Genomic DNA, 15,888 nt, shown 5'->3' with positions numbered 1-15,888 from the left:
TCATTCTCAAAAATATTTGAAAAATTATTTTACACCAGATTGGAAGACTTTACTAATAAACTATCCTTATTAACAAAACACCAGCATGGTTTTAGAAAACAATGGACGACTACCACAGCTATTTATGAGTATCTCAACAAAAACTTGAAAGCACTGGATAATAAGGAAATCTCTACTGGTATCTTTTTAGATTTATCCAAAGCCATACTCCTTAAGAAGCTAGCAAATAAAGGTATAAGAGGAAAACAAATGGTTGGAATCTTCCCTGTCAAACAGATTACAAACCTGTCAAACAGATTACAAAAAGTTGAAATTAATTTTGAAAAAAAAAAAAGAATATAACCACCCATCAATGTACCGTCAACTCCTCTGACACAATGCCTATTAGATATGGTGTGCTACAAGGCTCAATCCTGGGACCCATACTGTTTCTGCTATACATTGATGACATAAGCACGAAGCTTGCTACAGGACATACCACATTATTTGCCGATGACACGAGTATACTGATAACAGATACTGATACAGAGGACCACAACCAAAAAATTAAACCACTTATGTCATCACTCAGCAAATGGTTCAACGAGAACAAACTGATTATAAATACACAGAAAACAACGTACATCAACTTCAGACTCTCATCCCAAAAACAAGAAATTCCCAATGTGATTCTAAATAACCAAGAGATTACGTGAGGACTCTGTCAAGTTTCTTGGCATATGGCTTGAAGAAAATCTTAAGTGGGAGATGCACACAAATTATATCTCAAAAAAGCTATCAACTGTGTGTTACATTTTAAGGATACTCAAAAAATCAGTCACAAAACCTGTTGTCATACATGTATATTATGCTTACTTCCACTCTACATTACCGTATGGAATCATATTTTGGGGGAACTCACCTGGGGGTGGATATATTTTCAAAATGCAAAAAAAGGCAATACACATAATATGTAATCTAAGACATAACGAATCATACAGACAACATTTCAAAACAAATGGCATTACGACACTGCCCTCTGTTGACATTTATAATATCGTCTCATTTGTCAAGTCATACCTGTCAAACAATGACTGCATATTAAAATTAAATGGAGATATTCAGAACTATGCAACAAGGCAGCAATCTGACCTACGTATGTTTCAGTCCAGAACTACCGGCTACCAAAAAAGTGTTTTAAATGTTGGGATACAAATGTATAATAATTTACCAAATGAAATCAAAGCAACAAAGAACCCAAGAGCCTTCACACGTAAGTTAAAAAAATATGTCTTGGACCAATGCTTTTATGCAGTTGACCCTTTTTTTTGAAAAGGGGTTAAAATTGTAAAATATTATAATAAATGTTCAGTCAGGTCTGAAAATTATATACTGTGAATGTCTATGAAATATACTGGATTATTATATATTGTGCATGTTTATGAAATATGCTGGATTATTTTACTAATACATTTGTACTGGCTGTTTGTATTTTACTATACAACATTTGTATTTACTGTTTTGTTGAAGATAGACAATTTCCTCATTACAAAATAATGTAAAATCAATTTATTAAAAGTTACTTGCAAATATGTTCTCTTGACCTGTCTATCCAATATCTTACTGCAACCGTACAATTCTATGATTTGTATTGACTGTGTTGTTTAAGATAGATAATTTCCTCACTACAAAATAATGCAAAAATCATTTCGTAAAAAATACTTGTAAATATGCTCTCTTGACCTATCCAATATCATAAGTAGAACTACACAGTACTATGATTGCCTGGATCAATAAAATAAAATAAAATAAAATACAATACAATACAACAGCATGCTCTAAACATGAGAAAGTGTAAGTTAATGAAGATGAGTAGGAAAATCAATCCCGCAATATTTGAATAAAGTATTAGCGTTGTACTGCTTTTCACTACCACATCAGTTAAATATCTAAGCATAATTTTGCAAAGTGATCTGAAATGGAATGATCAAGCAACATCAGTTGCAGGGAAGATGAATGGCCAACACATCAACTGTTGTACTGGCAATATAAAACTGCCGGTAGCTCAACTACCCATCTAGAATGTCATAGATGTTCCTTTTTCCCACAGCAATTGTTATGACACCTCTTCCTCTTTGCCCCAAAGCTACACTACTGGCCATTAAAATCGCTACACCACGAAGATGACGTGCTACAGACGCGAAATTTAATCGACAGGAAGAAGATACCTCCCGAGGAGATCACGAACTAGACCTCTGGATCAATTGCAACTGAACTTGGAACACATATTTCTACCTGGAAAGAAATACTGGAGAGTATGGACCAGCAACCTCCTATTGGGATAGGGGTGATAACATGGAGAGAGGGGGGAGGGGGATGGAGGGGGAGAGAGAGAGAGAGAGAGAGAGAGAGAGAGAGAGAGAGAGAGAAAGAGAGAGAGAGAGAGAGAGAGAAGGGGGTAGGATGAGATGGACAGACAGAGAGGGGCAAGGAAGAGACAGATAGGGGACAGCAGGAGATGGACAGAGAGAGAGAGAGAGAGAGAGAGAGAGAGAGAGAGAGAGAGAGAGAGAGGAGGGGGAAATGGACAGAAAGGAAAGAGAAGGAGATGGACAGAGAGAAGGGAGAGGAGGAGATGGACAAAGAGAGGGAGGAGGAAGAGATGGACAGAGGGGGAGGAGGAAACAGAGAAAGGGAAGAGGGGGAGATGGAGAGGGGGGAGAAGAAGGAGTTGAAGAGAGAGAGAGAGGAAAGAGGAAGAGATGGACAGAAAAAGGGGGAAGGAGGAGAGGGACAGAGAGAGGGGAAAGGAGGACAGACAGGGGGTGAGGAGATGATGGACAGAAGAGAAAGGGGCAGGAGGACAGAGGGGGGAGGAGCAGAAAGACAAGAGTACAGAAAGAGAAGGAGATGGAAGAGGAGATGGACAGAGCAAGGAAAGAACAAGAGATGGACAGAGGACGGGGGAGGGGGAGGTGGAAGAGGAGATGGACAGGGAGGGGGAGGAAGAGTTGGAGGAGATGGACAGAGTGGGGGAGGGGAGAAGACTGACAGAAAGAGTGGGATGAGAAAATGTTCAGAGAGGGGGAAGGAGAAGATGGACTTGGAGAGGGGGAGAGAGGCAAAGAGAGGGGAGGAGGAGATGGGCTTGGAGATGGGAGGAAATGGACAAAGGGAAAAGGAGCATATGGACAGAGGGGGAAGAAGCAAATAAATAGAGAAGGAAGGAGCAGATTGACAGTGAGAGGGAAGAAGAGAAGCGGGATACAGAAAGGGAGGGAAGTGGGGCAAGGACCAATAAAACACTGAAATACAAACATACCCAGGCAAATCCGTGTACTCAGCCAGTTAAATATATTTGTGCAGAATGCTGTCATATAAAACGGAGTGTTCCATAAAATAAGCTGTACTCTCAGGCTCCTATCGAACTACCACCTCTGAAACCAGAACATTCTGAAAACACCCATAATTTTTTCGAAACGTACATGGCATTTCGCCAGTTTGGGTTAATGGGAGTAATTCACAAATACTTTACTGATAATTTAAAATTCCCTTTCAGGTACGCAGCTGCAACCTAGCTATAGATGTACATTCCAGCATTAGTTCTTGCAATGTCTACATGACAAACCATCCTATCCTTCAGTAAAAGCCGCTGACAAGGTACACATTCTGCCCTTTGTTGAATGCACTAACGTACAGACACCACTTGCAAGAAAATAGGGAGGTGTGAGAAAGGAGTCACTTGACTGCTGCTGGCCGTGTCCTGGGCTGGGGAGCAGAGGGAAGTGAAGTCGCTCCCTTGGTTCCTAGTTTCACAATGGAGAAGATGGCCTCATGCTGTCTGCCTCTGTCCCTGCTCTCTCCTACTGGCCACTGGCTAGTCCAAACATGAACCACCTTTCTCTTCCCTTCCTATTCCTGTATTTTGCTAACATTTAGACTGGATTTTGGTTTATTTTCATCACTATGTGCCCAGTTACAAAGAGATTCCACAGTTAGATCACACAGGCCAGAGGCGTGGCTGTGCATTGCCGCACTGTCCGTAGCACGCCCCATCAATGTATTCCAATGTGCCATGAGCAAAGTCCAGTTTGCCTGCCCACCAGCATGATCAGAGTCTTGACAAGTGCACTGAGCCACATCTTGCACCTGAGCTGCATACCAGTCTGGGACTCACAGGTACTCTATGACTGCTTTAGCTGGCCAGTGCTCCCCTGTTGCCAAGCACAACACGTCGCTGAGCTGGCTGCATGTTTGCAGAATGCAAATCATGCGCTGGGTTTATGCCACTTTCACAGCCTTTCGAAGCACATGAGCACTGTTTACGGTCGGTGTGACTCATATACCTCTGTTCTGTATCCCAAAAGTGTCACCCACTAGCTGCATGTCATCCACCTGCTGAGCCCACATTCTGCCTGCCAGCCTTTCCCATTGAGCTTGTAGTTGGGCCCAGCAGTACCACTCGCTAGTCGATTACCATGTGGCTGGTCTTGCTGCCCTGCTGCCATCCACCATGCTGCCTGCCTACTGACCAAGTTGTTTCATTCCTAGTTGTGCAGTCCATAATGGCCAGAGTTGTACCACCTTCAGCTGGGCAGCACCATATCACTGTTACTTATGGCTGCGCAGCCATTTGCCTCCTATTCATTGGTATACCCCACCTACTCTACTACATGAGTATCATGGTGTTGATCCTCAACGCTGGGGACATACTGCACCTCATCACTGTGGCAGCAGCTGCCACCTGGCTCGTGCCATCCACATACACCATACTACCATCACTCGCTACCCAACAGACATAGTGTCACACCACAATGTTCTATGTCGATCTGCTATTGGATAAGGTACAGAGGAAAAGACACTTCCTGTGAATGGCTTTAGTTATAGATGCAAGTTTTCTGTGTGTTACTTTTTAAGTGACTTTGTTGGAGTGGAAATTTGAAGCTAAATTTATTGGTATACAGAAGCTCTAGTTTTGAGGGTGCTAAATGATTTGCTAGGAAATATTTGTTTATTAATCTTACTATTTTAAGTTATATTCTGATGAGCCAAAATAGAAAGAAATATTGTTTCTCAAAAGAACAATTAGCACTTTTACTATGTGGCTAGATAAGACTCTTCTTCCTACAATGGCTCAACTTTAACTATATGTTTGCGGGTTCTGTGACTACAAAGGAAATATGGAGAATGATTTATGGAAATATCTGAGTACATTTGTATTTTATGAAATTACATTTTTATGATTCTTGGGTAGGGCTTTCAATTAATGTCCAGCGACTTGTGACTAGCAAGACATGGTTGGCTAACACAGCGTATTTCAGCTGTTTGTGACATTTGCTTCCCCACTGATTTTGTGTCACTATCCCATCTGCCTTCTTCCATCTTACCTATTAGTATCATTTGCAACCACTGTGTGTAGTGTCTGCCCCTTCGACACCTTGCTCCACAGACGTGAGAGCCTCAAGGGCTTTGCAGCGCCCCCTGTGGCAAAACACTTGTGTCTGCAGCCTCCAAAATCATCATCAGCACACTGAAAGTTTAAAACCTTTATGCAAATTTGTTCTGTACAATTATGCATACATATGCTAATTTATTATATCTTGAAACACTGATGCAGTCTATCCAGTCTTGACCAGCAAACAACACAGCGATGGTAAAGTGGGTTTTTGTTTTAAGACCATATAAAGACACCATGGTTTTAGTCTTCCCATGTGATTGTACTCAAGTTGCGAGAGTGGCATTTTATAAGATGATCTGGCTCATGTATAATGCTGTTTTTCCAACTGAGGTTACAATGTTGGTTAATCTAGATCCATATGTAGGATTTAATTGTGTATTTTATTCAGGATTCATTCAAATTCATTTTCAGAGTTGTTCCCTTCCTCATCAGTTATGAGGGACTTAACCCAAGATAGGACAGAACTAGTTTGGGCACATTTTCTGTGGCACAATTTTTTTCCTGCTGCTGAGAGGACAAGACCACAACAGACTGCTCTGCCGAACTTGATGTGTCATTTCCAGCTTATTTTCACCCTCCTGTGTCTAATTCTTATCCACCTTCTGTGTCACTGATGCTATTGTTTATTTCTACTTTGGCTGAAAAAGGATAGTGCAGGCTGAACTCTTCTGGCAATACCAGTTTTGCTCTCGCACCTTTACATCCATAATTTTGAGGCAACGAGCCTCCCTTGTTGCAGCATCCCTCTAGCAGTCCTCTCTTGTGGTTCTACCATTGGTAGTGAACGTCCATTTATTTTTCTTGGGCATAATTAGTAAACTGCTGATTGACCTACCAATGACTTTATGTTTAGTTCTTGTTCAGTACCAGTCCTGCTCTTAACTTTGGAAGTCTCATTAACATTAATTGTATCTGAGTCATACATCATTGTAAATAACATCTTAAAACTATCGGAAGGTACCACTCCTAACGTTAATCACACATGTGTACCCAAAAGTTGTAGTTATAGCTACATTTTGCTTTTGAGCTAGATGTGCAAGTTAAATAAACATTTTACGGGGGTTACATCTAGAATCGGAAACTTCATCTTACATGGAGTGTTTCCGTCATTTTAAATAGGAATATTATCCTTATGTTTCTGCACTAAGTAAAAGCTTTTATACTCTTGTATTTTGGCATGACTGAATCAAGCAAGAGTTACGTATATTGAACAAACTTCTGAGACATTAGTTAAATCCCATAGTGAATAGAGATTTTTGGATTGTACCATGTTAGGTCTATATTCTGACAACTGGGATTTACTAAATTTTTGTGATTCTGAGCAGTAATTTGTATTTTAAGACTTTTTGCAGATGATGCAGTTATCTATAATGAAGTACTGTCTGAAAGAAGCTGCATAAATATGCAGTTAGATCTTGATTAGGGTTCACAGTGGTGCTGGCAACATGCTTTAAGGGGGGTAGGACATCAAACGGGCTGACTTGGAGCAGGAGAGGCACCACAGGACATTTTAATTTCCACTGTCTATACTTTTACAAATAAATTCATAAAACTTTGTCAGCATGATCAGGAAGGATTCAGAATTCACACTCATAGCAGTGGAAGTTCAAAAACATAACAAATGGTTTTTTTTATTATTATTATTTTATTTTTTTATTTTATTTATTTTATTTTATTTTATTTATTTTTTTTACATGTGAAATTTCATCATTTTTTTCACTTACTAATGGCTGCATTTGTTCCTATAGGTACACTTTTCTTCATAAGTAAGAGAGATTCTTCGATGAATTTTGCACAGCATACAAACCATACTTAAAGGTGTATGAAACTCGAGGGTTTTCAAAATCTATTAAAAACTGTGGTAGAAATCAAGGTAATTAACTATAAAACTTGTGTTTTTTCTAAACATGAAGTTTAAAATATAACAGCTCATTCGTTTTTGATAAATTAAATAAATTCTGGAGTTTCATACACCTGTAAGTATGGTATGTATTTATGCCGTGCAAAATTCATTGAAGAATCTCTCTAACTTATGAAGAAAAGTGTACCTATAGCAACAAATGCTGCCATTAGCAAGTGAAAAAGATGATGAAATTTGACACGTAAAAAAATTTATTTTGTTATGTTTTTGAACTTCCACTGCAATGAGTGTGAATCCTGAATCCTTCCTGGTGATGCTGACAAAGTTTTATGAATTTATTTGTAAAAGTATAGACACTGGTTATTAAAATGTCCTGTGATGCCTCTCCTGCTCCAAGTCGGCCCATTTGAAGTCCTACACCCCTTAAGTGTCAAGAAATGTAACATTGTGCTCTTCACAAAATGAAAAAAAAAGTAGTACCATATAACTATAATACCAATGAGTCACTTTTGGAATCAGCCATCTCAGAAATACCTTTGTGTAACACTTTGTAGGGATGTGAAATGGAATGATCACACAGGCTCAGTCATGGATAAAACAGGTAGTAGACTTCGGTTTATTAGTAGAAAATAGTAGAATATGGGGCACGTGTCAGCAGTCTACAAAGCAGATTGCTTAGAAATCACTCATGAGACTGGTTCTAGAATATTGCTCAAGTGTGTGGGACCCGTACCAAACAGGACTAACAGGGGTTATTGAGTATATACAGAGAAGGGCAGCATAAATGGTCACAGCTTTGTTCGATCTATGGGAGGGTGTCACAGAGATACTGAAGGAACTGTACTGAAAGACTCTTGAAGATAAAATTAAACTATCCTGAGAAAATCTGTAAACAAAGTTTCAAAAACTGGATTTATATGATGACTCTAGGAATATGCTACAACCCCAGATGTATTAATCCTGGGGAGAAAGCCTAATAACTGGTACAATGGGACATACCCTCTACCATGCGCTTCTCAGTGATTTGCAGAGTATAGATGTAAATGCTGATGTAGAACGAGCCCTTCTTTACAACAATAAAAACAAACAAGTGTAACAAATTTCTCCCATAGAGTTACACCCCAACAAAGTTTGATCCCCCACTAATGTGAGCCTTACAGAAGGTAAAAGGATTGTACAAGGCCCCTAGCCAGTTTTGGGTATTAGGGGTAACTCATTGACACTTCATTGATATTTTTTTCCATGCATGTAGCTGCAACCAAGTTACAAGCATAGGTTTCCAGCATGAGCTCTTAAAGTACCTACATGACAAACCAGTCTGTCCATCAAGACGGAAGCAGTTAATTCCAGAAAACTTGATAACAGGGTACACTTTCAGCCCTCTGCTGGATCCACTAAAGTACTCAACACAAGTGGCTAGCCAACAGGGCCATGTGAGAAAGGCGTCACATGGTTCCTGCTGGGCATGTCCTGGGGAGGAGACTCAGTGGAATTGCTATCTCAGTTTATAGCTTTCAAACAGAACAGATGGCCTCAAGCCGTCTGCCTATATCAGTGCACTCGCTGACTGGCCACTGCCTAGTTCAAACAGTAATCACATTTCTCTCCCCTTCCTATTCTCGCATTTCACTAACACTGAGATTGGTGGGCACTCCTCCAGTCAAACCTGGATGAACCCTCAGGTACACCACACTGTCGGAACACGGTCAAAAGTTTATTTTATTCCTCTCTTTCATTTCAAAAACCACCGCCCTTCAAGTGCCCCCCCCCCCCCCCCCCTCTCCCATCCTTGACACAGACTGGCTCCATACCATGTGCATCTTATACTGAAACAATCAGTTTAAAAGTGATTGCTGCGAGTTAACTACCAAACTAACCTAGAACTCAGGCTGTGTTATGGATCAGTCCGTCACCATAGCTTGTCCTCTTCAATTCACTTTCATTGGCTTCACTAACTCACAACCAAACAGTAACATTCCAACCTAACATACACTATGGGTTACAATAAATATTGGACCTTCACCAAATCCACTTATCCTCCATGCTAGTTTGCATGTTAACTGAAAGAGGCGCTACTTCAGTCTCTAGTTAATAATGTCAAGTTTCCTTCAGTCTGCACTTCAGATAAAGAAGCCGCCATTAATTAACAAACAAAACAATAAAAACTAAAAAAGAAAATCCATTCCAACCATTACTTGCAAAACTCAGTCTCCTTAAACCACAGCTCACCCATCAAAAACAATTCGTCTACTAACGATCATCCCTAACACCAAATACATTATTTTCCATAATGGCATTCAAAAAATGACTGTTGAATTTCTTTGTCACATCCATGACAGATACTAATAATTCCAAACCACAAAACAAAGCAATCACCACTATCTACCTATAATTGCAACCACTCACTAATAACAACACAACAAACAAGTTTCAAAACTTCGAAATTCCACACCAGAAAGCCGCATCATGTACAATCAAACACCCTCTTCAAATAACCCACAGACCGGTGATACCACGTAACTTAACATTGTTATGTCATCAGTCAAAAACTGTAGTCCAGTACCGTACATTCCAGTTGATGTATATGCTTTAGTAATGAGAAATTTGACTCTCTTTCACTTAGAAGGATTCCCTCATTTTCTAGCAGAAAAATGTTTTGAAGCAACTGAAGATGTTATCCATTAACACATAAATATCTGCAATTTTAAATTTTTTCCAGCAAACTGAATGTTCAAGCAAATCCATTTCAGGCAAGCAGCCAAAATTTCTTTGAACATGAACATTTTACAAACCCTTCTTTATTACACCCAGAGGATGAAATCCATTCACTGGAAAAACTGTGGATAAAGTGCAGTGTCCAAAAAGAGAACTATGTTTAAAAATAAGTGCACATTCATCTAACAAGTCTTTCATGTCAGATCAAGAACTTTTCATTCCCATTGTAAAAGTAACACAATACCATTGCTTAATGAACAAATTATTACAAACCATGGAAACAAAGCAATCAACATTGGAATATTGGGATTAGAAGATAATAAGACACCATGAAAAAGACTGTTAATTTTGGTACTAATCACTGTCATTGTTTTCTTTATTCAGTGCAGGACAAGAGAAACTAAACTATGCCTTGAAGCACAAAATGTTATTTCCTACGCTCATAAATTATTTTGCACTTTTAAAAAAAATATATAATTACAGCTTTAAAATGTCAGTCCCGAATTGAAAAGTTACTGAAAACGTACATATGAGAAGATTTAACAGTCTAGTATATTTTAAAACTATAATGCAAAATCTTTAGTAAGTATATAAATAATTTGTTCAGGGATCATATATTAAGAACAGGATTGGATACATATGAAGATCTATCAAATTGAAGTGTTTCAATTTAGATAAAAAAAAACTTCATTTATCAATAGGTTTTACCTTTGCAACCTTATCCGAGCTCTTCTCAGGATTTTCACTAAGGTCACCATCGACTGCCAACCCAGATGGACACACGATTTTATCTCTAAGTTTATCAAGAGTTTGGTTGCCCAGAACAGCTATCTCATGGCTGCAAGTGATTGGTCTGATTTTCCGAGAGCCAGAAACGGATGAGAAAGGTTCATACACTCTAATGATTAACAGGATGTCATCGCCAGGATTAAGGTCTCTTCCTTGGCCTTTTTTGTCATCCTGAAACAATCAAAAGTTAAATCTCTAGCAAGTTTGGAGATGAATGGTATAGAAAATTAACTTCAACAATAGATGAGCAGAAAGGAAATACCTCTTGTTTAGCACAATGTTCTAAGTTTGTCTTCACTGTTGTATTTACATTTTAGTACATTAACTTTGTGTGAAGATTGTGGCATTATATTCTAGAGTGGTCATCCTTCAAACAGAAAGTTCATCATTCCACAGAGGGCCAAAGAAGAGTACTCAGAAGACTTGCTGCTGAAGCTTCATCATTTTATAGATACTTACTCAAATACTTTGGGTCTCTGACATCAGCTTTATTTATTCTGTATAGATGCTCCTCATTATTTACCTTAAGGACTGGTTTGATGCAGGTTCAAGTAGTGTGACAAGGTATTGGAGCTGTGAACACAGTTGTACTTGAATCCAAATGGCATACTAGTAATTTAAATAGTTTATGCGAATTTAAATGATTTTATTTGTGTGATACAATGTTATATGAAAATATATTTCATAAATGTATTTTTCTTTTTTCTTTTTTCATACTGAGAGGGCAAGCAATGTGATGTGCTAACGGTTAAATCTTTGCTGCTGTAGCTACAGATGTTGAGCCAACCATTGCCACTGCTTACACAGCTGCCAGCAATCGTAACAAGGTCCCAATGCTAACTGTTGTAAATTTCTTGTGAATAATTTATTGTAACAACCAAAAAAAGAAAAAGAATTATCCATCTGTAGTGAAATATGTTCTGCTGTTAATGCTCGCTTCTACCTGAGGTTTAGTAGCATTCATATACACTGTTCTTACATGCTACAATACTCTTGTGTCTGTACCACCGATGAAAATAAAATACATCGTCTTGAAAAAGTTTTTTTCTACCCAATGCTGCTATTTTTGACAAGGAATAAAACTATTTTAGCATAATATGAAAATTAAGCTGACGTATTTCTGGCTAATGTGGACGACTAATGAAAAGAAGAGAGATAAAAGGAAATTTTTTTATGAGGCACTTTCAAAGAAGCATAATGAGTACCTTTGGACACGGAATGTAACGTATTCTTCAAGAATAAACATATCCCTCTCTGTACTACACACAACAAATTTAGGGGAATTTGCCCTGACTTAACTTTGGCAAAACAAATGTGCAACTAAGAGAAAATAATTATTTTACATTCCAAAGCTTGGGTTAATGTGTCTAGACTCAGATGGAAAATATCATTCTGAGAACAGTCAAACTAACACGCAATGATATTCGGAACCCAGTGGCAACACCACATATGATGAAATAATTACAGGACTTAGAGAAGAAGAAATGGAGATTCAAGAAGCAAGAAAAGAGGGCTCATCAATTACAATGCCAGTGTATGTTAATGCATTATATTCATATTTAATGAAGTGGCCAATATATTTATTTGTATACAGAGATTATTTTATTCAATCAGTTTTGTAATTAGTACACATTCTTCTTTTGAGTGGCAACAATATCCACCATAAATGATCTGTAAATCATAGGAATGTTCATCATCACATTACAAATTTGAATATGAAATACGTGGTTAAAGCAAGGTGGAACATCTCCACTTACTATAATACCACTCCTTTCCTAAGACCGGCGTTTTATCGTTTCTACTCTCTGTCACATAAGCACTGCTTACCGTGCAAATATGAACTATCCTCTTCCAGCTGTATTTTCCTCAACTTCACTGTTCAGTAGAGAGAAACAATTATTCAGTATAGAGCAACAATGTAATTACTTAATTGCCTTACCAACGATCAGGGATCTGTAGACCACGCACCGACCTTACAAACTGCCTCCAGCACATCCTGTACTGTGCAGTATCAATTCATTTTCTTGTAAACCATACCTGTTGCAGATCTCCCCACAGTCCATTCTCCTATCTTGTTCGTGTCTTCCCCAGAAACAATTACTTTGTGCTCTTCCTACCAACACGACTTTTGGAATAGCATTATCTGTCATCCACCCACATGGCCAGCCCCTTTGTCGTCACCTAACCTTTGCTTTTTGTACAATATTACGAAAGTTTGTTGTGGTGTACTGCAATAACCAAACTGCTTTGCTTCAATTAAGCTGAAAAAATAGCATTTGAAAATTTTCAATACCACACACATTCCACTGTTCAATAACACTTCAATAGCTAAAACGTACCGCAGATTTATATAGATGGTGTATGAATTCTTATTATCTTGAGATTTTAGATTGTTTTCCAATACAACAAAATATTTTGACGAAGTTATTGGTTGACCATACATAATGCTGTCACCTCACTGCATATTAATCTTCTTTTAGTTAAGTATATTGCCCTCACAGAGTGTAAATTTGTTGCAGATCCTTTAACCGAAAGACAAAAGATCATAAATCTTTCAAATAACTTCCTATTAAAGTTTAAGTTTAAAAATGCTCATTTGAGAAAAATGACAATGCGTCATTGCTCAGATCGACAATTCACAGATGATGTTTGACTGTAAGTCTCTGACTTACTTCCATATAAACGTTTCTTGAAGTTACGATTTGATAAATTTATTAAGATTACCCTGTATAAAGTAAATCCAATCACTCTTCCTGATTTTCCTTTTTCTAACCACCTTCAGAGAGAGTTCTAACACTGAATAAGTTATGATCCACATTCCAGAGAGGCTACTCTCCACCACTATTCTTAATATAGCTTTAAAACTCATACTGTGATACAAAACAAGCACCTTTCCTGTAGTTAGTATATTTTAAATAAACTGCTTGGAAGCTTGTTCACTTTTAACAAAATTTACAAAGACTGAACAATATTTTCCTTAATACTGGACTACACTCCTCAAGAGAAGTGTGGACTTTTTCATACATATTCAGGACACAACATGCTACGTAACAGTTAATACTTCTGGCTTACCTGATTATATACTCAAGCAGGAAAATAAGGCAGTCCTTTTAATCAAAATCTGAAGCATTACAGTGTATTTCTTCATTTTTCAGTCTCCTCCATCCCGTTTCTTCCCTCTGACCCAAAAATCTTTCTCTCGAGCACCATCGGTTTTCCTCTATCACTCTCGCTAGTACTCTACTCAGCAACTCTCCACCGTATCACAGCACTGGAGCAATCACTGTATTATATGCCTTCATTTTTAACTTTTGTTGATATTACCTTATTTTTGTTTGGTTTTAGGCTGTTATATGATCTGTAAGCATTAACAATTCATTGGTTTACTTCTACTTCGATGTTATTCTTCCAACTGAAGTAGATCTCAAGCATTTAAAGTTCTCAATTACCTTCAACTTAATCTCCCACTACTCCCAGGCACATTGTGGTTCTACTTAGTTCCTTCACTTCTGTCTTTTCTGGGTTCATTCTCAAGCCCACTTTCCCTGCACTACAGCTCAGGACATGCACTATTTTTATCATTTCTTCTTTTGACTTTGATATAGCTGTCATATGATCCACATATGCTAGTGTCTATAGATTTATATTCCAATTGATGCAATTTTCTACTCTTTTCATCTGACGTACAACTTTTTCAGAGACATGGTTAAATAACACAGCTGACAATACTTCACCATGTCCGTACCTCTACTTCCTCCCTGATAACTTACTTTAACTTTCATCTCTGTTGCAGATGATTTTACCAGATTGAATAGTTTCTCAGATGCTTCAAACTCCATAAGGGTACTGTAAAGGCTCAATCTATGCCTTCGAAAACTCTATGAAAGTGGAAAATTTTGGTTTGTTAAATTCCCAAAACTTTTCCTATACCTTTCTCATAGTAAGTACAGGGCTATTACAAATGATTGAAGCGATTTCATAAATTCACTGTAGCTCCATTCATTGACATACGGTCACGACACACTACAGATACGTAGAAAAACTCATAAAGTTTTGTTCGGCTGAAGCCGCACTTCAGGTTTCTGCTGCCAAAGCGCTCGAGAGCGCAGTGAGACAAAATGGCGACAGGAGCCGAGAAAGCGTATGTCGTGCTTGAAATGCACTCACATCGGTCAGTCGTAACAGTGCAACGACACTTCGGGACGAAGTTCAACAGAGATCCACCAACTGCTAACTTCATTCGGCATTGGTATGTGCAGTTTAAAGCTTCTGGATGCCTCTGTAAGGGGAAATCGATGGGTCGGCCTGCAGTGAGCGAAGAAACGGTTGAACGCGTGCGGGCAAGTTTCATGCGTAGCCCGCGGAAGCCGACGAATAAAGCAAGCGGGGAGCTAAACGTACCACAGCCAACGGTTTGGAAAATCTTACGGAAAAGGCTAAAGGAGAAGCCTTACCGTTTACAATTGCTACAAGCCCTGACACCCGATAACAAAGTCAAACGCTTTGAATTTTCGGCGCGGTTGCAACAGCTCGTGGAACAGGATGCATTCAGTGCGAAACTTGTTTTCGGTGATGAAGCAACATTTTTTCTTAATGGTGAAGTGAACAGACACAATGTGCGAATCTGGGCGGTAGAGAATCCTCACGCATTCGTGCAGCAAATTCCCAATTCACCAAAAGTTAATGTGTCTTGTGCAATCTCACGGTTTAAAGTTTACGGCCCCTTTTTCTTCTGCGAAAAAAACTTTACAGGACACGTGTATCTGGACATGCTGGAAAATTGGCTCATGCCACAACTGGAGACCAACAGCGCCGACTTCATCTTTCAACAGGATGGTGCTCCACGCACTTCCATCATGATGTTCGGCATTTCTTAAACAGGAGATTGGAAAACCGATGGATCGGTCGTGGTGGAGATCATGATCGGCAATTCGTGTCATGGCCTCCACGCTCTCCTGACTTAACCCCATGCGATTTCTTTCTGTGGGGTTATGTGAAAGATTCAGTGTTTAAACCTCCTCTACCAAGAAATGTGCCAGAGCTGCGAGCTCGCATCAACGATGCTTTCGAACTCATTGATGGGGAC

The 15,888-nt window shown here is 38.8% G+C and overlaps 1 protein-coding gene across 1 annotated transcript in view; it reads right to left on the bottom strand.

Moving 5' to 3' along the window:
• Window positions 1-15,888, bottom strand: part of LOC126484277 (snRNA-activating protein complex subunit 3-like) — a 161,056-nt gene that overhangs the window by 64,404 nt on the left and 80,764 nt on the right. Inside the window, exon 3 of the mRNA XM_050107703.1 lies at window positions 10,722-10,973. Coding sequence (XP_049963660.1) covers window positions 10,722-10,973 — 252 coding nt within the window. The remainder of the gene's footprint in view (window positions 1-10,721; window positions 10,974-15,888) is intronic.

The sequence above is a fragment of the Schistocerca serialis genome, chromosome 6, assembly GCF_023864345.2.
Source record: "Schistocerca serialis cubense isolate TAMUIC-IGC-003099 chromosome 6, iqSchSeri2.2, whole genome shotgun sequence".
NCBI classification, from domain to species: domain Eukaryota; kingdom Metazoa; phylum Arthropoda; class Insecta; order Orthoptera; family Acrididae; genus Schistocerca; species Schistocerca serialis.
This window is presented reverse-complemented; position numbering and strand designations above follow the sequence as displayed.